The sequence below is a fragment of the Tamandua tetradactyla genome, chromosome 14, assembly GCF_023851605.1.
Source record: "Tamandua tetradactyla isolate mTamTet1 chromosome 14, mTamTet1.pri, whole genome shotgun sequence".
NCBI classification, from domain to species: domain Eukaryota; kingdom Metazoa; phylum Chordata; class Mammalia; order Pilosa; family Myrmecophagidae; genus Tamandua; species Tamandua tetradactyla.
The window spans coordinates 72,065,428-72,089,120 of record NC_135340.1 but is presented as its reverse complement, the minus strand read 5'-3'; the positions used below and the strand labels follow the sequence as shown (position 1 = coordinate 72,089,120).

Sequence of the window (23,693 nt, the reverse complement as noted above, 5' to 3'; positions counted from 1 at the left end):
TTACCACAGAAATTAAGTTTTCTTTCAGTGGAAGAATATTTAAAGCATAGATCAAACAATCTGCAATAGTAGAACAGTTTATTGATCTAAGACCATGCATAGGACACAATAATAAGCTCTAAATAAAGTATTTCTTATAATCCTTAGAAAATTCTTCAACATAAATATTTTCCTCATTGTTTTATAGCCAATTAATTGGAATAGCAGAGATTCAAACCTCAATCTTTTTGATGGAGCATTTTACCCAAGTTCTCAAATACTTTTTTTAACTTTTTGAAAAGTGTAAGCACTATTTTTTTTTATTGAAAAAAAATTTATTCAATAAATTATGGGTTTACAAAATAATCACAGTAAAATACAAGATTCCTTTACGCTACTCCATCACTAACACCTTGCATTGGTGTGGAACATTTGTTACAGTAGATAAAAGAAGATTTTTATAATTGTACTTATTTTTGGTCAGTAGTTACCTTTGTTAAAATTGATGAAAGATGATTAAAATAGTACGATTATCTTTGTCATCCATAATTTATACTAGGTGTATTCCCCATGTGCGACTCTTGTTATTTATACCTTGTATTAGTATTGTGCATTTGCTGTAATTCATGAAAGAACATTCTTATACATAGACTGTTAACTATAGTTCATCATCTACTTTAGGGTTCACTGTGTTGTCCATTCCTGTGTTTTGTCTTTTAATTTTTATTCTGGTAATATATACTAGAGTTTGCACTTTTAGCTACATTCACCTCTGTAGTAAGTAGAAATTCTACACAGTTAAGAATCAACTCCCCATTCTCTAACTCTACCATATCTCCTGGTAACCTATATTCTAGATTCTAATTCTATGAGTTTGCTTATTATAATTAGCTCATATGTGTCCTTTTGTGTCTGGCTTATTTCACTCAATATAATGTCCTCAGTGTTCATCCATGTTGTCACATGCATCAGGACTTCATTCCTTCTTAATGCTTGGTAATATTCCATTATACATATATGCCAGTCCATTCATCAGTTGATGGACATTTGCGTTGCTTCCATCTTTTGGTAATTGTGAATGATGCCGCTATGAACATCACAATGTGTGAATATGTTTTCAAGTCCCTGCTTTTAGTTTTTCTGGGTATATACCTAGTAGCTGGATTACCAAATCAGAAGGTAATTCTATACTTGGCTTCTTAAGACTGTCAGCTGTCTTTCAAAGCAGCTGTACCATTTTATGTTCCTGCCAGTAATGAATAAATGTTCCTAATCTCCACAGCTTTCCAACTCTTGTAGTTTTCAGTTTTGTAATGATATCTCATTGTGATTTCGATTTGCATTTCCATAGCTAGTGAAGATAAGCATATTTTCATGTACCCTTTAGCCATTTGTATTTCCTCTTTGGAAAAATGTCTCTTCAAGCCTTCTGCCCATTTTTTAAATTGGGTTGTTTGTCTTTTTATTGTTGAGTTGTAGGATTTCTTTATGTATTCTGGATGTTAAACCCTTATCAGATATGTGGTTTACAAGTATTTTCTCCCATTGAATAGGCTGCCTTTTCACTTTTTTTGACAAAGTCTTTTGAAGCACAAAAGTATTTAACTTTGAGGAGGTCCCATTTGTCTTTTTTGTTTGTTTCTTGTGCTTTGGGTGGTGTAAATTCTAAGAAACCATCACCTACACAAGGTCTTGAAAATGTTTCCCTACATTTTCTTCTAGGAGTTAGGGTCTTTATATTTTATATCTGAATCTTTTGGGTTAATTTTTCTGGATATGGATATCCAATTCTCCCAGCATCATTTTAGAAGACATTGTTTTGTCCCAGTTGCGTAGATTTGGTAGTCTTGCAAAAATCATTTAACCATCGATGTGGTGATCTAATTTTCAGCTCTCAGTTTGATTCCATTGATTAATATGTCTGTCTTTATGCCAGTACCATGCTATTTTCACCACTGTAGCTATATAATTGTTTTAAAGTCAGGAAGTAGGAGTCCTCCAAGTTTGTTCTACTTTTTCATAATGTTTTTGGCTATTCGGGGCTTCTTACCTTTCCAAATAAATTTGATGATTTGCTTTTCCATTTCTGCAAAACAGGCTTTTGGAATTTTGATTGGAATTGCATTGAATCGGTAAATTGATTTGGGTAGAATTGGCATTTTATTGAGATTTAGTCTTCCAGTCCATGAAAGTGGTATGTCCTTCCATTTATTTAGGGCTTCTTTGATTTCTTTTAACAATGTTTTGTAGTTTTCTGGCTACAGGTCCTTTACATCCTTGATTAAGTTTATTCCCAGATATTTGATTCTTTTCATTGATACTGTAAATGGCATTTTATCTTGATTTCCTACTTAGTGCATTACTAGTGTATTGAAACAGTAGGGATTTCTGCATGTTGATCTTGTATCCTACCACTTTGCTGATCTTGTTTTTATTAGCTATAGTAGCTTTGTTGTAGATTCTTCGGGACTTTCTCTATATAGGTTCTTGTCGTCTACAAATAGTGAAAGTTTTACTACTTCCTTTCCAATTTGGATGTCTTTTATTTCTTTTTCTTGCCTAACTGCTCTAGCTAGAACTTCCAACACAATTTCAGATAACAGTGGTAACAATGGGCAGCCTTGTCTTGTTCTAAATCTTAGAGGGAAAGTCTTTGACCATTGAGCATTATGTTAGCTGTGGGTTTTTTTTTTTCATATATGTCCTTTATCATGTTGAGGAAGTTTTCTTGTTTCTACAATTTAGTAGTGTTTTTATCAAAAAGGATGCTGGATTTTCTCAGATGCCTTTTCTGAATTGGTTGAGATGATCATGTAGCTTTTCCCTTTTGATATGTTAATGCAGTCTATTACATTAATTGATTTTCTTGTGTCAGACCACCCTTGCATACCCAGTGTAAAACCCACTTATCATGGTATATAATTCTTTTAATTTGCTGTTGGATTCACTTTGTAAGTATTTTGTTGAGGATTTTTGCATCTGTATTCATCAGAGAAATTGGTCTGTAATTTTCTTTTCTTGAAATATCTCTCTGGCTTTTGGTATTAGGGTGATAATGACTTTATAGAATGAGTTAGTGAGTGTTCCCTCCTCTTCAGTTTTTGGAAGAGTTTGTACAAGATTGATGTTAATTGTTATTGGAATGATTTGTAGAATTCACCTGTGATGCCATTTGGTCTTGGACTTTTCTTTGTTTGCAGATTTTTAATGATTTATTCAATTTCTTTACCTGAAATTGATCTGTTTAGGTTTTCTATTTCTTGTAGATTTGGTGTAGGTTGCTTGTGTATTTATAGGAGTTTCTCCATTTCCTCTAAGTTGTCTAGTTTGTTGGCATACAGTTGGTCACAGTATCCTTTTATGATCTTTTTTATTTCTGTGGAGCCAGTAGTAGTGTTCCCTCTCTCATTTCTGACTTTATTTGCAGCTTCTCTCGTTTTGTCTCTGTCAATCTAGACAAGGGTTTGTCAGTTTTACTGATCTTTTCAAAGACCCAACTACTTTTTAGTTATATTGATTCTATTGGTTTTTTAATTCTCAATTTCACTTATTTCCACTGTAATCTTCATTATTTCTTTCTTCTCCTTGCTTTGGAATTAGTTTGCTGTTCTTCTGATAGTTCCTCCAAGTGTGCAGTTAGGTCTTTGATTTGAGCTTTCTTCTTTTATAATGTAGGCATTTAGGGCTATACCTTTCCCTCCCAGCATTACCTTCACCGTATCCCGTAAGTTTTGATATGTTGTATTCTCATTTCGTTTGTCTCAAGATACTTACTGATTTATCTTGCAGCTTCTTCTTTGTCCCACTGATTGTTTAAGAGCATGTTGCTTAACCACTATTTATTTGTGAAATTTTCTGGATCTTTGCCTGTTATTGATTTCCAGCTTCATTCCCTTATGGTCAGAGAGAGTGCATTGTATAATTTCAATCTTTTTAAGTTTATTGAGACTTTGTTTTGTGCCCCAGCACATAAATGATCCATAAGCACTTGAGAAGAAGGTTTATCCTGCTGTTTTGAGGTGTGATGTTTTGTCTGTGTCCATTAGCTCTAGTTCATTTATCACATTATTCAAGTTCTCTGTTTCCTTATTGATCCTCTGTCTATATATTCTATCTATTGATGAGAGTGGTGCACTGAAGTCTCCAACTATTACTGTAGAGCCATCTATTTCTTCTTTCACTTGCCAGTGTTTGCCTCATGTATTTTGGGCCACCCCAAAATACCTGGTTAGGTGCATAAATATTTATGATTGTTATTTCTTCTTGATGGATTGGCCCTATTATTAATATATAGTGTCCTTTTTGTCTCTAATACCAGCTTTGCATATAGTCTGTTTTGTCTGATATTAGTATAGCTACCCGAGGTTTTGTTTAGTTATTATTTGCATGAAATGTCTTTTCCCACCCTTTGATTTTTCAACTTTTGGTCTTTGGGTCTAAAATGAGTCTGCTATAAACAACATATAGTTGGATCATGTTTTTTTTTAATCCATTCTGCCAATCTGTGTCTTTGATTGGGAATTTCATCATTAATAATTGTTATTATTGTAAGGGCAGTACTTCAGCCATTTTATTCTTTGGTATTTATATGCCGTATCTTTTTTTTTTGGTCTCTTTTGTTACCCTTTTAGTTTACTTCACTGATAATCTTCATTTCTTCACACTACTCCAAGCCTCTCTCTCCTCTCTTTTCTTTTGAACCTACAAAACTCCCTTTACTATATCTTGTATTGCAGATCTCACATTGACCAGCTTGCTCAGTTTTTGTTTATCTCTGAAAGTTTTAAATTCTCCCTCATTTTTGTACAATTTTGATGGATAAAGAATTTTTGGCTGGCAGTTTTTCTCTTTCAGTACCTTAAATATATTATTATATCACTCCCTTCTTACCTTCATGTTTTCTGATGAGAAATCGACAGTTTGACTGCATTTCCGTAGTTATGATGACTCATTTTCTCTTGCTACTTTTAGTATTGTATCTTTATCTTTGATATTTGACATTTTGGTTAGTATTTGTTTTGGGTAGGTCTGTTAAGATTTATTCTGTGTGGCGTATGTTGTGCTTCTTGGCCATATGTATTTATATCTTTCATAAGAGTTGAGAAATTTTAGGCCATTATTTTCTGACATAATCTTTCTGCCCCTTTTCTGTTCTCTTTTCCTCCTAAGGCACCCTTGATGCATATGTTTGTGCTTCATGCTATCATTCAAATCCTTGAGAGCCTGCTCAATTCATTTTATTCCTTTCTCTATTTGTTCTTCTGCTTGTAAGATTTCAATTGTTCTGTCTTTTAGCTCACTGATTCTTTCTTCTGCTTGCTCACATCTGCTGCTGGTAAGCCTCTCATGTATTAAATATCTTTTCTATTGTGCATCTAATCCCCATAATTTCTGTTATTTTTCTGTTTACATTTTCAAATTCTTGTTAATACTTTCTCAGTGTCTTCCTAATAACTTTTTGCTCTATTTTTCTTCATCTCCTTTAGTTTTTTGAGGTTTTTTTGAACTGCTTTGCTAACTTGTTAAGATTCTGTGTCTCCTCTTAAGTTTTAATTTCTGTGTCTCCTCTTAAGTTTTAATTTCTCCCTGGACTCCACCATTTCTTGTTTCTTAGTAAGGCTTGTAATTTTTTGCTGCTGTGTAGGCATGTGATTGTCTTGATGAATTTGCTCTGAAAGTCAGCTTCTCTCTCCTGCCTAGGTTTTTATTGTTGATTGGCTTTGTACTAAGGTGCTTCTTTGCTGCTTAGGACTAAGCATCATTATTTTGGACATTCAGAATAGCCCATGTTTAACTGATACATTTCTTCATCTCTTCATCTGATTCTTGCATGACTAGGTGATCCAATTTTTTCAGATTGTATTTTTTGTGCAATTTTTGTCATTTCCAGGAGAAAGGTTCCTTTCCTCTCTTCCTTCTCCAGGAATCTTCATCTGTTCTATTTGTTTTTGTAGAGAATTTTCTCCTCAGGTTTCTATAATTTGTTTTAAATTCTCTCCCTTACTCACAGTGCCTTGTTTTCCTTGTACATTGCAGTTCTGGGACCCACCTATCTTACATCAGTTTTATTGAAAATCCCTACCTTTTTTTTTTTTTTCCTCCTTGAGGCTTTTCTGCCTGCAGTTTTTTCCCAGTCTGCATATCCCACCACAGGGAATTAGATCAGGTCAATTGAGAAAGGTGAGCCACTTCAGAAAAGTCCTTTTTGTGTTTAGGTGGTCCTGCTAACAACAACATTGAGTGAATATACTACTTTTCAGCTGTGGCTTTTTTAATTCCCCCTCTGAGGTTCCTTATGCATGCAACACTTCCAAGTAGCTTGTGTTCCACTCTGAGTCTCTGAGGATTTGGGACACTGGATAGGCGTGGGATTCCAACAGTCTCCTATGAATAGCCCTAAAGTCTGAGACTGCAGTGTGAAGGAGGGATTCTGGCTTCTCTGTTTCTGAGGGACTCTGATGGTACATGGGACTAAGTGAGGGAGACAGGGTGGGACTGGTGTTCCAGGATGGCAATTTCCTACCTGGTATTTTTTCTTTTTCTTTGCTTTAGTGTTTGTGGACTCCTTATCCAGTTTCTACCATGCTCCAGAATTTTAAGTAAGTGTTGTTTGTCCTTTTATTCCCTGAATCTCTGGGGAAATTTTTTTTCTGAGGGATATGTTATGCTGACATGTTGATGACATCCAAAACAGAAATCCTACACATATTTTCTTGACTGTTACAGGGAAATGTGGAAATAGGGATTTTTTTTTTTTAGGATATAGAATTTGATATTCATGAATCAGAGCTAACGTATTATTTCCTTACTAAATTTAGAATGTTACAGTTTTTCATAGAAACAGAACCAGTAGGATGTGTGCAGGTATGTATAAGAAGTTTTATTTGAAGGAATTGGCTCACATGTTTGTGGGAGCTGGCAATTCTAAAATCTACAGGGTAGACCAGCAGGCTGAAAACTCAGGCAGGATTAAGATTTGATACTGCGCTCTTCAGGCAGAATTTCTTCTTCATGAAATTTTATTATATTTTATATAATAAAATTATTATATTTCTATTTTATTATATTTGGCAATCTCTGCTCCTCCATGTACTCCTTCCTAATTTGTTTTCTCTCACTGATTTTATTCTTCTATATTTCCCCTTGTTTTTGTCACTCTTTTTCATGCCTTCTTAAAGTCTTGTCATGTCTTTTTTTTTTTTTCAAAGAGAGGAAGAGTTTATTACTAGGTGCATAGTAGGAGAGCAAACGGCCTAGTGGCCCAAAATGTGTCCCCTCCCCAGTTTAGGGGATTCAAAGTTTTTAAGGATTTTAGCAAGGAAAGATGAGGTCATTTCAAATAGCTAGTTCAAAGCAGAAAAGGAGACAGTGTTATCATTATAATTTCAATAGGAGAACATAAGCTGAAAGAAAGGGAGGCGGAGCTGTGACTTCAGTACTAAAGGTGTAAACAAAAGGAAGGAAGACAAGTTATCTTTCAGTAGTAGTCTAGTTGATATGATTTACAAGTGTCGGGGCTGAGGCTACCTAATGGCCAACTTCAAATTCTTTTGTAGGGAAAAGGCCCTACAAGAAGATGACGAGATAAAGGCAGTAACAGCTCTTACAGGCACAAAGGCACAAGACGAGGGCTTTCACACTCATTTAGATATCAGGGCAGCTGAATTACAGTTTAGGGATTTCAGGTATATCCCTGTCTACTCCAGTATCCCAGAAAGCAAATAGGAGTATGATTCAGTAATCAAAATTATCCCTTAAATCCTACTTTCTCTGTTATAATTCCTCTCTCTCATTTGATAATTATCTCTCGATCTTCAGGGATATCTGGGCAACAACTGTATGACTGCTTCAAGGCTGAAAAGGGGCCTTGTTATTAAGGGGCTAAGAGATGAACCAATGAAACCAGTTGTTATTCTTGTAGAGCCCAGTATCTCTCTTTTTTTTTTTTAGATTTATTAATTAAAAAATTAACAAACCAAATAAAAAATCAACATATATAATCAGCAATTCACAGTATCATCACTTAGTTGCATATTCATCATTTCTTAGAACATTTGCATTAATTCAGAAAGAAATAAAAAGACAATAGAAAAAGAAATAAAATGAACACAGAAAAGGAAAAAAAAGATTATACCTACCATACCCCTTACCCCTCACTTTAATTGATCACTAGCATTTCAAACTAAATTTATTTTAGCATTTGTTCCCCCTATTATTTATTTTTATTCCATATGTTTTACTTGTCTGTTGACAAGGTAGATAAAAGGAGCATCAGACACAAGGTTTTCACAATTACACAGTAACATTGTGAGAGCTATATTATTATACAATCATCTTCAAGAAACATGGCTACTGGAACACAGCTCTACATTTTCAGGCAGTTCCCTTCAGCCTCTCCATTACATCTTAACTAACAAGGTGATATCTATTTAATGCGTAAGAATAACCTGCAGGATAACCCTCTCGACTCTGGAATCTCTCAGCCATTGGCACTTTATTTTGTATCATTTCAGTATTCCCCCTTTGGGTTGAGAAGGTTTTTTTAATCCCTTCATGTTGAGTCTCAGCTCATTCTAGGATTTCTGTCCCACGTTGCCAGGAAGGTCCACACCCCTGGGAGTCATGTCCCATGTAGACGGGGAGGGCAGTGAGTTTGCTTGTTGTGTTGGCTTGAGAGAGAGGCCACATCTGAACAACAAAAGAGGTTCTCTTGGGGATGACTCTTAGGCCTAATTTTAAGTAGACTTGACCTATCCTTTGTGGGGTTAAGTTTCATATGAACAACCCCCAAGATTGGAGGTTCACCTTATTGCTTTGGTTGTCCCCACTGCTTGTGAGAATATCAGGAATTCAACTTGGAGAAGTTGAATTTTCCCCCTTTCTCACCAGTCCCCAAAAGGGACTTTGCAAATTCTTTTTATTCACTGTTCACATCACTGGGATTTATCACAGCATCACTCTGGACAAGCCTACAAAATCTAATGCCCTACTCAAGGTTCCATATACTTATAATGTTCAGTTAAGCTGTCTACATAAGTTATATTAAGAAATGCATTAGTCAAAATATAAATTTTGTACCAAATAAACATTTTTTGCTTTGGTCTCACACATAAGTTAAAATTTTAAAATATTAATTACCATCTGTTTTCAACACCTTGCAGTAATGACATTGCTTTGTTCTTCTTCATGCAAAAACATTTTTTAAATTTGTACATTTAGTCACTATCATTGTACACTCTAGGCATTCCTAGATTATACCATCTCAGTCTTTATCATCTTTCTGATTTCATTTGTGCTCCCAACCCTCCTCACTCTATTATTCTCACATTCAGCCTCATTCAGTGTTTTAACATCATTGTATTACAGTTAGGTAGTATTGTGCTGTCCATTTCTGAGTTTTTACATTTGGTCCTGTTGCACAGTCTGTATCCCTTCAGCTCCAATTACCCAGCATCTTACCCTATTTCTATCTCCTGAGGGTCTCTGTTACCAGTGAAATTCTCCAAGTTTATTTACTAATGTCAGTTCATATTAGTGAGACCATGCAGTATCTGTCCTTCTGTTTCTGGCTAATTCCACTCAGCATAATGTACTTAATGTCCATCCATGTTGTTATATACTTCGTAACTTTATTATGTCTTACAGCTGCATAATATTCCATCATATGTACATACCACAGTTTGTTTAGCCACTTGTCTGTTGATGGACATTTTGGCTGTTTCCATCTCTTGGCAGTTGTAAATAATGCTGCTATAAACATTGGTGTGCAAATGTCCGTTTGTGTCCTTACCCTCGTGTCCTCTGAGTTGATATTGCCGGGTCATGTGGCAATTCTATATTTAGCTTCCTGAGAAACTGCCAAACTGCTTTCCACAGTGGTTGTACCATTCTTTCTGGAATATTTGGTAGAATTCACATGTGAAGCCATCTGGTCCTGGACTTTTCTTTTTGGAGAGATTCCTGACGACTGATTCAGTTTCTTTACTTTTGATTGGTTTGTTGAGGTCGTCTATTTCTTCTAGAGTCAGTGTTGGTTGTTCATGCCTTTCTAGGAAGTTGTCTATTTCATCTACATTGTCAAGTTTATTAGCATAAAGTTGTTCATAGTATCCCTTCATTACTTCCTTTATTTCTGTGGGGTCAGTTGTTATGTCTCTTCTTCCATTTTTGATTTTATTTATTTGCATCCTCTCTCTTCCTTTTGTCAACCTTGGTAAGGGTCTGTCAATCTTATTGATTTTCTCATAGAACCAACTTCTGGTGTTGAATTTCTCGATTATTTTCATGTTCTCAATTTCATTTATTTCTGCTCTGATCTTCATTATTTCTTTCCTTTTGCTTGCTTTGGGGTTAGTTTGCTGTTCTTTCTCTAGTTCTTCCAAGTGGACAGTTAATTCCTTGATTTTTGCCCTTTCTTCTCTCTTGATTTTAGGGCAATAAATTTCCCTCATAGCCCTGTCTTTGCTGTCTCCCATAAACTTTGGTATGTCGTGTTTTCGTTTTCATTTGCCTCGAGATATTTACTGATTTCTCTTGTAATTTCTTCCTTGACCCACTGGTTGTTTAAGAGTGTGTTGTTTAGCCTCCACATTTGTGAATTTTCTGGCAGTCTGCCTATTGTTGACTTCCAACTTCATTCCTTTATGATCTGAGAAAGTGTTTTGTATGATTTCAATCTTTTAAAATTTATTGAGACTTTCTTTGTGAGCCAGCATAAAGATGAGTCCTGTTTTTTAATCCATTCTACCAGTTTGTGTTTTTTGATTGGGGAGTTTAATCCATTAACATTTAGTGTTATTACTTTACGGGTCATACTTTCTTCTACCATTTTGCCTTTTGGATTTTGTATGTCATATCTAATTTTCCTTCTTTTTACCTTTACTGATAGTCTTCATTTCTATACTCTTCTCCACACCTCTCTGTTCTGTTTCTCGTATCTGTCTAGTGCTCCCTTTAGTATTTCTTGCAGAGCTGATTTCTTGGTCACAAATTCTCTCAGTGATTTTTTACCTGAAAATGTTTTAATTTCCCCCTCATTTTTGAAGGACAATTTTGCTGTATATAAAACTCTTGGTTGGCAGTCTTTCTCTTCTCATATCTTAAATGCATCATCCCAGTGTCTTCTCACCTCCCTGGTTTCTGCTGAGAAATCTACGCATAGTCTTATTGGGCTTCCCTTGTATGTGATAGATTGCTTTTCTGTTGCTGCTTTCAAAATTCTCTCTTTCTCCTTGACATCTGACATTCCGATTAGTAAGTGTCTTGGAGTACAGCTATTTGGATCTATTCTGTTTGGGGTATGCTGCACTTCTTGGATCTGTAATTTTAAGTCTTTCATTAGAGTTGGGAAATTTTCAGTGATAATTTCCTCCATCAGTTTTTCTCCTCCTTTTCCTTTCTCTCCTTCTTTTGGGACATCCACAACATGTATATTCATGCGCTTCTTGTATTCATTCAATTCCCTTAGTCCCTGCTCATATTTTTCCATTGTTTTCCCTATATTTTCTTTTGCCTGTCGGATTTCAGATGTTCTTTCCTCCAGTTCACTAATCCTATCTTCTGCCTCTTGAAATCTGACATTGTAGGTGTCCATTGTTTTTTTTCCATCTCTTCTACTGTGCCTTTCATTCCCATAAGTCCTGTGATTTGTTGTTTCAGACTTTGATTTCTTCTTTTTGTTCATTCCTTGCCTTCTTTATATCATCCCTCAATTCATTGATTTGATTTTTGATGAGGTTTTCCATGTGTGTTTGTATATTCTGAATTGTTTCAACTCCTGTATCTCATTTGAATTGCTGATTTGTTCCTTTGACTGGGCCATATCTTCAGTTTTCCTAATGTGTTTCATTATCTTTTGTTGGCCTCTAGGCATTTAATTACCTTAATTAGTTCAGTCTGGGGATTGTTTTCACTTCTTTTACCTAGGGTTTTCTTGCTGGATGACTGTTGTCTTTCTGTTCTTCGATATTCGGTTCAGCTTATGCTGGATCACTAGCTTAGGTTTTGTTTAACAGAGCAGAATTTTTCAGTTCTTGTTTTCTTGTTTCTTGCTCTGCCTGTATGTTGCCTCCCCCGCCCACCTTTAGGAGGGTCTACTTAGGTATGATAGACCCCAGCCAAATTTTCCCAGCCCAAACTGGCCTCTTGTCAGGAGAAAAGAGTCACCTGCGTCAGTTTTCCCTGAGGGTGAGAGACAGCAGTTTGAAAGACTTTCCTGTGAGGTCTCTGAGCTCTGTGTTTTTCCTGTCCTGCCCAATATGTGGTCCTTGTCTGCCTGTGGGTCCCACCAGCATAAGATAATGTGGTGCCTTTAACTTTGTTAGACTCTCCCTGCTGGTGGCGTGGTAGAGACAGAAGAGAGTTTGTAGGCTGACTTTAATCGCTTCAAATTTCCAAACCTTGGGGTCTTAATTCCTTAAGGGAGGGATTCCACCTGAGCTGGGCCCCACCCCTCCCCTGGGGAAGACACAGGCTCCAGACAAACTCTCAAACAGGCTTGTTTCTGCCTGTGCCTGGGCAGTTGCAGCCTTACAAGCCCTGCCCTGTATCCAAAGGCTGTCTTTCTTTCTTTATAGAAAGACAGCCTCAAAAAAGAAAGAAAAATCCTCAGAGCAGGACCCCTGTTCCTCAGGTTTGCCAATCAAGAACATAAGCTGGTATGCTGTTTTGTGTACCTTCAGATCCTATGTGTCCCCTCCTTTCCTTCAGGGCCCCGACCCTTTCAAGTATTATGTGTTATCTGATCCAAAAAACCTCTGTTCCTTTTTTTCTTTTTTCTTTTTCCTTCAGCCCTGGTCCCTTGGGGCCTGGGCAAAAATCATCAATGTCCGCTTTGACCAGATTCACCTGAGCTCGGGGCCTATTTTTTGTAGTTAGAATTTGTGAATTAATTCCACAATTGAAGGTTAGTTGCTCCCAGCCCCTGCTGCTGATAAAGTCTCTTTCCTTTCCCCTCTGGGAAGCAGCCTGTGGGGGAGGTATGCCGGCCGCCTGTCTAGCTGGTCCAGAGTGAGGTATGCTGTGTGTCCAGTCACTGATGTGGCCCCAACAGGTGTTCTGTGCTGTTCCTGGCTATTTAGTAGCTGTTCTGGAGGACAAACTAAATCCCATACATCGCTAAGCCGCCATCTTGGCACGCTCATCTCTGGGTTTTAGAGTTTCTTTGGCATTGGAACCATCTGGAGGTTTCAAATCTCTGAAAAACAAACTTAATGAATACAACTTTATAGTAGTTTGGTGTTTGTCGTATTGTGGCAGTTTGCAATACTTGGCTGAAACTTGCATAAGAGTAACCTCCAGAATGACGTCTCAACTTGATTTGAAATATTTTAGCCATCAAAACTGTGTTTCTTTTCCCCATTTTGTTCAGTTCATCCATGATTGTCACATCTTCTTGCTCAGTGATATTCCAATACAGACATTTACTTCATTAAGTTTAAACGATTTGTGGCAAAAAAAAAATTTGATCACTATTTTTCACAGTTAGTATTTTTGCCTGTTTGCCAATTTTTCCTGTTTTTCTCCCTTTATTTTAAAGTATTTTGTTTAGATATGAGCTCCTATCATGATGAATGTGTTGGAGTTTTGAGGACAGCTGTTTTGTACAAGGCTCCTTCTGGGAGGTGAGGGTTGCCAGCATAACCTTAACAGTGTCCTATGTGGTTTATACAACCCTGGTGCCCTGGGCAGATTACTTTGTGCAAATGTGACTTATTTGTGTGATTCTGAATGTAGCATTGCCTTTTCTGGTCCTCTGTTCCGAACCAGGTCTGGGGGGCTCCTACTGCCTTCCTTCTCACCCCACCTTCTGTACCAGTTTTTATAAACAAAGCTTATAGCTTTCCCATTCAGGATGTGTTCCTTGCCTTTAGGATATGTATTTTTGCTGGCACTTTATAGAAGCGTCTACCATTGGTCCATCTTGACTTCTCTGATCTACTTCCAACTACATGCCTTCTGCTTAATCGAGGCTGCTTTTAGTAGTGCTTTCATAGACTATAGAATTTGTATATTATATAGCTCTTAGTTTTAATGGACATTGACTTTGCAAAATTTGATTATTAGGGCTTTTGGATGAATTTCAGGAGGAGAAGAGGGAAATGGTGACTTACATAGTATGTTTTGTGGGAAATCCTGTTTTATTATTTAAAAATAGCATACCAATTCCTTTGTCTGAAAATCTTACCTAAATTTTTAGATTTCTAACAAAGCAACAGAACATGAACTATTTTCTTGGAGAAGTGAAAATGAAAATAGTTCTGTGATCTTTGTCAAACTAGAGTATATGACATTAAAGGAATTTAATATTTGCAGAATGGCCAAGCCAGGAAAATGGGGCTAAACCAGGGATTGCAGTGAAGGGCTAGGACCAAAAGTATGTTAGAGCTGAATGAAAGATGGCCCGTTGATCTTGGACCTCCATAGATTGCACTGTCCTCCTATAAAACCTTAAATCTAAGCTTTGTTGTCATTCCTTCCATTGCTTTCTTGCCCATTGGTTATTTTCTTTAGGAAACGTTACTCTCACACTCTTCATTAATAAATCTCCCACCAAAGTTTACTACCATTCCTGGTTTTCAGTGATTTATTACTCAGCTGTTCTCTAAGATTCTGGAGCATTAGTTCAAAGGAACTGTGAAAAAGATTTGGGTATGTTTATTTTTTAAACCTGATCCTATCTTACTGTTTTGATTTGCAAAAGCTGCCAGAATGCAATGTACCAGAAATGGATTGACTTTTATAAAGGAGTTTCATTAGATTACAAATGTATAGTTCTGAGGCCTTGAAAATGTCCAAATTAAGGCATCAACAAGAGGATACCTTTGCTCAAGAAAATGCCAGTTGCACCTGGCGTTTCTCTGTCACATGGGAAGGCACATAACCACATTCCCTAGCCCTTCTCTCTTGGATTAGTTTCACAGTGGCTCTCTAGGCTCCTGTATGTTCTTCCTTGGTATCTCCTGGGATGTTGTTTCTAATAATCTAATCTCTGTGTTGGCTCTCCAAGCATCTGTGCTTTCTCCAAAATGTCTCCTTCGTATAAGACTCCTGTAAGCAAATTAAGACCCACCATGAATGGGCAGGGTTACATTCCATGGAAACAGCCTAATCAAAGAATTCCCTCCATAGCTGGATGAATCACATCTCCATGGAAACAACCTAATCAAACAACAGTAGGTCTGCTCTCACGAGATTGAATTAGAAGTATATTGCATTTTTGTGGTACATAAGCGTTTCAAACCAGCACACTTACTTTTCTGTTAAAAAAAAAATAGGAAAGAAAATGGGAGAGCAGCAAGCAAACCTTCATGTATTATGTGTATCATAATTTATGAGTGTTTTAGGGTAATTTTGAACTTTTCTAAATGTACCAAATTGGACTTTTCTGAAGAATATAAACCTTGTAGCAACCCTACTTGAGATTATTTAGGTTATTCGATATTAGAAAATAATCAAGTCCTAAATATAACTGAGAGAAAATTCTTCAGTCTGAAAGCCAGATGTAATGTACATAAGATTATCCACATTTATAATTAGGGAGGCTATTCTATATTGTGCAGTTTTTAAGTATTATGTTTTCCCACTGTTTGAAATCTTCCAGATAGGAAAGCTGCAGATAAGGTGAGTTTTGTCTATCCAATGATACTTCTAAGCCACAACATTTATACTATGACATATAGTTAGAGGCATTTTTCTAATAATGCTGATGATTTAATCTGAGCCATTCTTTTCTCATTTTTCCTTATAATCAAAAATAGCATTTTTTAGAAGGAATTTAGCCTGGAAAAAGTCCTTAGGAATCATCTGACATTCATAACTTTGAGCTCTTAAATACTATGTGTGTCTGGAGAAGACTAGAAGCATATACAGCAAGACCTTTCTCATTTCCCTCATTTTGTTATAGTTTCATTTCAGCTGATTTACTTAGTGGTAGGCTATAGAGGACCATATTATATTGAAGACCTAGTATATTTATCTTAATTCAGATCATGGGTGCAGCCTTAACTCTTAAACACAAGTTATATCACATTAAGGATCCCATTTAATCCAGTTTTTTTTTTTTTCACTTCTAAATCTATTTTAGATTTTTCTTTGTTATTCTTTTCTTTGTAGATTTCAGAATTGACAAATAATAAAATAACTATAAGGCAACCTTGAAGGAAATATAGGTCTGTCTTGGATCAAAGACCCACCTTTCCATGTAATACTGGAAATTTCACCAGCAATCTAACATTTCTTATTGGCAGGAGAGGAAATAGATGTTGTCTTAGAAATGGAATAGTGTTTTGTTTAGATTTTCATATTTTCTGTTGCTTCTGATTTACTAAATAACACATTTAGGAAGAGCTTAAGATAGTTGCTTTAAGATGTAAAAGAATTACCTGGGTTGCTTGTTAAAAATACAGATATCTGGGCACTACCTCTTAACATTGTGGTTTACAGCGTCAACTTCCTGGGGCCCAGGAATTAGCATTTTGACAAGTACTTCTGGTTTATCTAATGCAGGTCTTCCTCAGATTGCCCTCTAAGAAACACTGCCCTAGAGAAATCTTACAGCTGAAAATTATCTATAATAAATGGCTTAGCTCATCGATCAGTAAAAAGCTCATGTGAAGGTATTCTGTATTAGAACCAGTTTATGCAACATCTTGAGTTTACCCATGAGGTGAATTTCCCCTTCGAATATTTAATCATTTTGGATTTCAAGATATAACTGTTGAAGTTTTCAAGATATAACTGATGCTTCTTACTTTATTTCTCATGCATTTTCTAGCACCTTGTGTCTAGGAATAGCAGATTAATTGTGCTCAAACCAGTTCCAACTCGGCTTTATGAAATTTATTGTATCACTTGTTAATAACACATAAATATGACATATAAAACTTTATTTCCTTTCTATTCTCTGTCTTGACACAGATATGAAATGAAATGAAAGATTTTTCACTAAGGAACAAATTATTATTAAATATTTACATCTGAAAAGGTAAATGGCAGGGTTAAAAAGCTATTAGATCTATAGCCAGTCCTTGTCTTAAGGTTTTTCATTTCTTTTTTGAAATTATTTTTTGCTTATTAAGATAATAGGTATTTATTGCTTGAATTTTTTTTAGTATATGTTATAGTCACGAAAACTTTTGGTGAATATTTTTCCAGATACATTACCAAGCATAGTTTGATATGATCTGGACTTAGTTGTAAACAAAGAAGCATTTTTTGGTTATCTAATTTTTTAAAGGGATAAATAAGACTTCTATTTTTTCTCTTTCAGTATTGTTGTCCTGACATGATAAATAACTTCTTTGGACTGGCTAAAACAGAATTTTCAAGTACAGCAAATAAAAATACAACTGTTGATTCAGAGAAGGGAAAATTGATCATGTTAGTTAATGATTTTTATTATGGAAAACATGAAGGAGATGTCCAGGAAGAACAGAAGACTCACACAACCTTTAAATGCTTCAGTTGCCTGAAAATTCTTAAAAATAATATTAGGTATGTAAATACTTGTTTTTATTTCTATTTGAAAATTGGATTGCTACAGATATAATTGTTGTATCTTTATGTTGCATTTTTCTGTGCCATCCTTGATAAGTGATTTTAACACTGCTAAGAGCAGAGCAGATTCTCTTGTTGAAAACTTTTGTCATTTCTTATATTTTAGGGGTTTTGCTCCTGGATTCAGGTAGTTGTATGTCTTTCAGGTGCTTAAAAAGGACAAAAGTTACTTCTTTTTCCTATGTTATATTGATATAGGGATTTTCATTAGATGCCTTTTTATTTTTTAACTGCATGTGAATCTTATTTTTTCACATCATTAGAACCATTTCTTTATGATTTATCCAGTTTGATCTCCTCCATACTCTTATTTAATGCTTAAATCTTTCGTACATATAATTTTTAGAACATGAACTTTGTGGACAAAGTGATATTTTTAGAGAAGTGCCTAGGAAACACGTCTGCTTTTATTTAAAAATTCAACACATTTTTCATTGGTAGAATGCTTGCTTTACATGTGGAAGACCTGAGTTTGATTTCTGGAACATGCACTGCTCCCCTCCCCCCCCCAAAATTTTTTTTTAAATAGAGATTTAATTCCGAATAAAATTTTAAAGACTTTATACATGCGTGCTTTAAATTTGGGGAACCTGTACTTTGCAGTGTTTGAGTTACATGGCATGCTATTAGCTGTCATCCTAAATGAGTTACTAAACAAGAACAAAGTAACAAGATGCAATGATTCATATTTTTCATTGATTTCTATGGCTTAACATTTTGTATTAGGTAAGATTGTTTTTCTAACGTTTTATTATAAAAATTTTCAGAGTTCAACAAAGATGAAAATTTCTTACAGTGAGCACTTCTATGTTCTAACATTAACCTTCTACTATTTTACTATACTTACTTTATCATCCTTTCCTCAAACTGAGTTTTTGGATGCATTTCAAAATAAGTTGCAGATATCACTGTACTTCCCTTACATGAGATATATAGATGTACATATGTGCCTGTGTGGATAGATAGATAGAGACAGATAAATAGGTAGGTGTGTATAATTAGATATGTATATATCATATTTTAAGCTTTCTATTGATAACCATCATTTGTAATTATCTTTCTTTAGCACCTATAGATTACTTCTGGGGCCAGCATTTACTTTATTTCTGGGTCAGCATTTATTTTATTTTTCTATGAGTTCTTGGATCCAAAAGGATCCAAAAGGATAGGAAAACCTTGAAATATATTATAAGCCTATAACAATTATGAATACTATGTTTATGGTAGTGCTTTATAGCTTTCAGAGTTCTTTCACATATGTTATCATGTGAATTTTCACATTTTGTTACTTCCCTTGATCAAGGCTCAGCAGCCAGCGATAGCTAATGGGCCTAGTAACTTAGTAGAAGAGAAACTGTGCTTTGAGATGTAACACAGAAACAATATTAACAATAAAGCTCTGCCATTTCCTTATCTTACCATTTTAATAATAAAATGCGTCAGAAAATCGTGCTAGTAAATATGGTAAAATGCATAGTAGTCACTGATTTAGTCTTTTATACTTAAATATTATGCATATGATATGAGAAGTTACTTCAGCAGTACTTTTATGTCTTTTCCTTTAACACTAGCTCATTTGGCATTAAACATAAGAAATTTCTTTATTTTTGATTATTGTTGCAGAAGAATGATCACATATTTCTAGATGATTGGAATATCTAGAAATTTTAAGCAGACTGCATTTGACGACCACTAGGAGTTTAACCTTTTTTTGAAACACTGATTTTTTAGTAAATGTAACCTTAATAGCAAACATAGGATAACCAGATAAGTTATATATGTTAAATAATGTTAACCTTAACAGTAAAAACTAGGTTGTTAATTTGATGGTTTTAGAGGAGAAACCAATGCTTAAGATTTCTACTCTGCCCTGTCGACACACTGGTATGGTACATTTTTCTCCCCATATTGAGGGTCACCAAAAACAGAGTTGTATTAGTCTATGAACATCACTGCAAGAGGTTTGCTCTCCATTCCCCACCCCCACCCCCTAATTTCTATCACCTAGTTTGAGAAGTATGAGCTTCTGGTGGAGGTTCATACAATAATTGAGAAACAGCTAGTTTGGTAAGAGATTATTTATATAGATATATTTTAGTGCTTAAAGTTGTGAGCTGAAAGTTTCATGGCTCATGATCTTTACGAAAATATTTAGTCAGGACTAGGATTTTATGTCAGTTTTTGTAGAGTTGGTAAACCAAAGGAAGAAGAATATATCAAATTATACTATGTCATCTCTAAATAGAACTAATGTCATGGAGGTGTGTGAAAGAGATAAATGTTGTAATCTTCATGATGTTTGTTAATCCATATTGATGACATTATCACTTAGTTTCAAGTTTATTTCATTTAGGGACTCAAAGTGAATAATTGAAAATAGTGACCCAGTCTAAAAATTATTGTGATTAAATAACTTTTACTTTCAAGTTCAGCAAAAAGCTTCAATAAGCTCTTCACTTTCTGCCAGTGAAGGTCATAGTTCCTGCTCATAAGAAGCCTTTTAGGGAAGCTGAAGTAGCAGAATGTAAAATTGAAAAATGGATGTTGCCTACAAAGGGCATAGTCTGCAAGTTAAAATGAACAGTCTGTGCTAACAGTAAATCAGTACCATTAAATAAAAGAAAAGGTTCTTGTAATTGTAGGCACTAAAATTGCTATTACATGCATCTAGAAACCAAAATGCAGGTAAAAATACTAGTAATTTGTCTTTTAAGCATCTGGAACCTATTGTATATCTTCAAGGCCTTGAAAGATTTCTCTCACGACTCTGTAGCTGGTTTTGGTGGGAGAGTTTCTTGCCCTTCATTATTTCATTTTAAAACATAACCTGTATTTAACATATGGAAAAGAAGCCTGCTGTTTTTTTCTTTACCTAAAATTTTAATCTATAAGAATGATTAAGAATTAAAGCAAATTTATGGTATTCCACATTAAATATATTAGTGAATTATTAAAACAAAGATGTTTACTGAAGCTTTTAACAGAAGTGATTATTTAAAGTGTTCACTTTTCTAGAGGGTGTTAAGGCTTTTGAGATTTTTATTTTGAGTAATACAACTGTATTTTTAAGATCTAAGTTCATATACTTATTTGCAAGGTTTTTTTGTATTCAAATCTGAATTTTTGCACCTGTTGACAATCATTTATAGGTTTATGAACCACATGAAACACCATTTGGAACTTGAGAAGCAGAGCAGTGAGAGCTGGGAAAACCACACCACCTGTCAGCACTGCTACCGTCAGTTTCCTACACCATTTCAGCTGCAGTGTCACATTGAAAGTACACATACACCCCATGAATTTTCTAGTAAGTTACAATTTCATTTAAGTATTGAACATTAATGATTTCAGTAATCTAAATTGTGGTGGCATCAATTCTGATAAAAAATAAGAGATACACTTGAGATTTCAGGGTAGAATTGAAAAAGGTAAGTTTTAGCATTTATACATTTTATATAAAATTAGTTAATAAAATTGAAGTCTTTCTTGTAAATAGTTCATTAGTGGAAACTCCCTTGGCATAACCTGTGCATTATACATAGGGAGCTAAATTAGAAATCTTAGATTTTTGGGGTTTCAAATATACAATCAGTGCCCTTTATTTAAACTTTAATAGGAAAATTAATAAGTAACTATACTTGTAGTTAAAATAATAGGTTTTGGAGCTAGACAAACTGAGTTTAAATCCCAGCTCTGCCTCTTAATAAAGCCATTGTGTTATCTCAGACAAGTTGCTTAATCTTTCTGTGCCTCAGGTTCTTTATTTGGATAATGGGGACAATAATAGTAACTACCTCCTAGTGTTGTTATGAGAATTACATGAGAATATAAAGTATAGTGTTAACAATTATGTAACAACCACCACTACAAATGTTACTATTATTATTGATATGAATGTATAAAATAAAATTTTTAATATATACGTCATAAGGTAATGTGTTTTCCCCCTTTCTTTTAGCTATTTGTAAAATTTGTGAATTATCATTTGAAACAGAACATGTTCTTTTACAACATATGAAGGACAATCATAAACCCGGTGAAATGCCATATATTTGCCAGGTACTTATACATTTTATTGTGACCTTAAGTATTTGTTTTGTTTCTTCATTGTATGGTTTAAACCAAATAGAAAAGCAATCAGCACATTTTGTTTCTGTAAAGGGTCAGATTTTAGACTTTGAGAGTAATGTGGTCTCTGGTGCAACTACTCAGCTCTGCCTTTGTAATATAAAGGGATAAAAATAAGTAAAAAATAAGTAAATGAATGCGTGTGACTGTTCCAGTAAAAGTATTTGTAGACACTGAAATTTGAATTTCCTATAATTTTCATGTGTAATGAAATATTGTTTTAACCTTTAAACCATTTCAATAAAATAGTTACTAAAATTGAAGTCAATCTTGTAGTAATTTATTCATGGAATTTTCTTTGGCATAATCCACGTATTATATGTAGGAGTTTTGAGAGGGAGGCTGGATTTGGCTTGCAGGCTGTTTGCTATTTCTGTACAAGACAAAGGAAAGCTGAAGAAAGATAAACATATGAACTTATCTTACCATATAAGGAAGCATGTAGTCATACTAGGGAAATTGAAAATACTGTCAGTTATAGAGAGCCTAACTCAAAACTTTGGGACTAGTATTTTTCCAGAATTTCAAAAGATAGTAAAGCAAGGTAAGGATAAATTGTTACTGCTATAGCCTAAAGGCCCTATAAAACCTAAAATATCATACTTTGTTTTATATAGCAGAAAAAAACTTTATAGAACAAGTAGTGTCAGGTTGAAAACCCAAATCAAGATAAAGGTTAGTAGATCTGAGAAAAAGAAGGGATGTAATATTGTATTTTAGAAAGTATCCCTAAACTTTGAAAAGTAACTTTCCATCTCAAAGATTATATTTTGATCCTTGGGGTAGTAGGCTTCTTGGTTGTGCAGGCAGCAGAGCTGAATTTGTAGCACACAATATTCTTCTAAACAAATGACCCATTGTTACTTTGTAATTGAATGTTAGTTATAAATTTTCACGTTAAGCTAAACCTTTATATTTCCAGGTTTGCAATTATAGATCATCATCATTTTCTGATGTAGAAGCACATTTTAGAACATCCCATGAAAACACAAAGAACTTGCTATGTCCATTTTGCCTCAAAGTTATTAAAATTGCAACACCCTATATGCATCATTACATGAAGCATCAGGTGAGATTTACCAGTTCTTCGTCATCTTGTCTTAGTGAAAAGAATGATTATAAATTAGGACATTGGTTAGATTTGTTCTGCAAGGAAAATAAAGTTGTTATAAAATGATTATTTTACACTTTATGCTTAATTACTTGTAAAATTTCCACTTCTTTTCCTTACTTCCTTTCAGGTGATGGTACAGCTGATATGTACTGAAAATTCTGAGAGGTAGCTAGAAATAGGAAGCCTAGAGTTGAGGGAATAAAAGGGAAGATGAGTGGAATATCCAAAAGATTGGATATTTCCGTTCCAAGCATAGGTATAAGAATGATTTTGAAAGTATTCTCAGGAGCAGAGACAGGGATGAGTTTGACCTGAGGAAAATAAGATTAGGGTCTTAAAATCCTGTTTTCCTCTTCTTCTTCAAACTTTATTTCCACTTTCTAGAGCCTTTAATTATTATAAGACATGTCATCATTGATCCATAATGGATTTTTATAACAAAGGAAACAGTAATGATATTTGCTGCTAGATATATGAACTCTGCCAGAAAACTATTCTTAGGTTTTAAATTGTTTTATGGATGGCTTTGCCAGTTATGCTACATAACTTCTGGGATCCCTGTGTTAGTGCTTGCACCTTTCCTTGAATTCTGATGTTCTACCTTTTGGTTCTTTCCCTAAAACAATTGATCTATCTTCTGTTTGGGCTGTAAATATTGATGCAACACAGAGTCTGTTCTTTAGTGTTTGAAAATCAGAAGTCAGTGGATTTACTGAATATGATCATGTAATCAAGTTTTGCCCCCTTAATAATCAGCTCATTACATTTTCTTGTTGATTGCCTTGGCACACCAATTTGTTCAGCTTTGGTGCTCACATGACTTTCAAATTCAGTCATTAGATAGCTGTTAATTGGGAAAGATCGTGAAAGTAAAATTTTCAAATAAATTTGGGATCATTTATATTGTGACTGGTAT

General features: G+C 34.8%; 1 protein-coding gene across 11 annotated transcripts in view; it reads left to right on the top strand.

Annotated features, from left to right (window-relative positions):
* Positions 1-23,693, top strand: part of ZNF280D (zinc finger protein 280D) — a 142,034-nt gene that overhangs the window by 63,631 nt on the left and 54,710 nt on the right. For all 11 annotated transcript variants that reach the window (XR_013162416.1, XM_077128008.1, XM_077128006.1 and 8 more), the window contains 4 exons: positions 17,249-17,472; positions 20,685-20,842; positions 21,494-21,594; positions 22,586-22,732. Coding sequence is in view for 10 of the 11 variants with exons in the window: in XM_077128008.1 (XP_076984123.1) it covers positions 17,249-17,472; positions 20,685-20,842; positions 21,494-21,594; positions 22,586-22,732 (630 nt within the window). In the remaining variant the exon portion in view is untranslated. The remainder of the gene's footprint in view (positions 1-17,248; positions 17,473-20,684; positions 20,843-21,493; positions 21,595-22,585; positions 22,733-23,693) is intronic.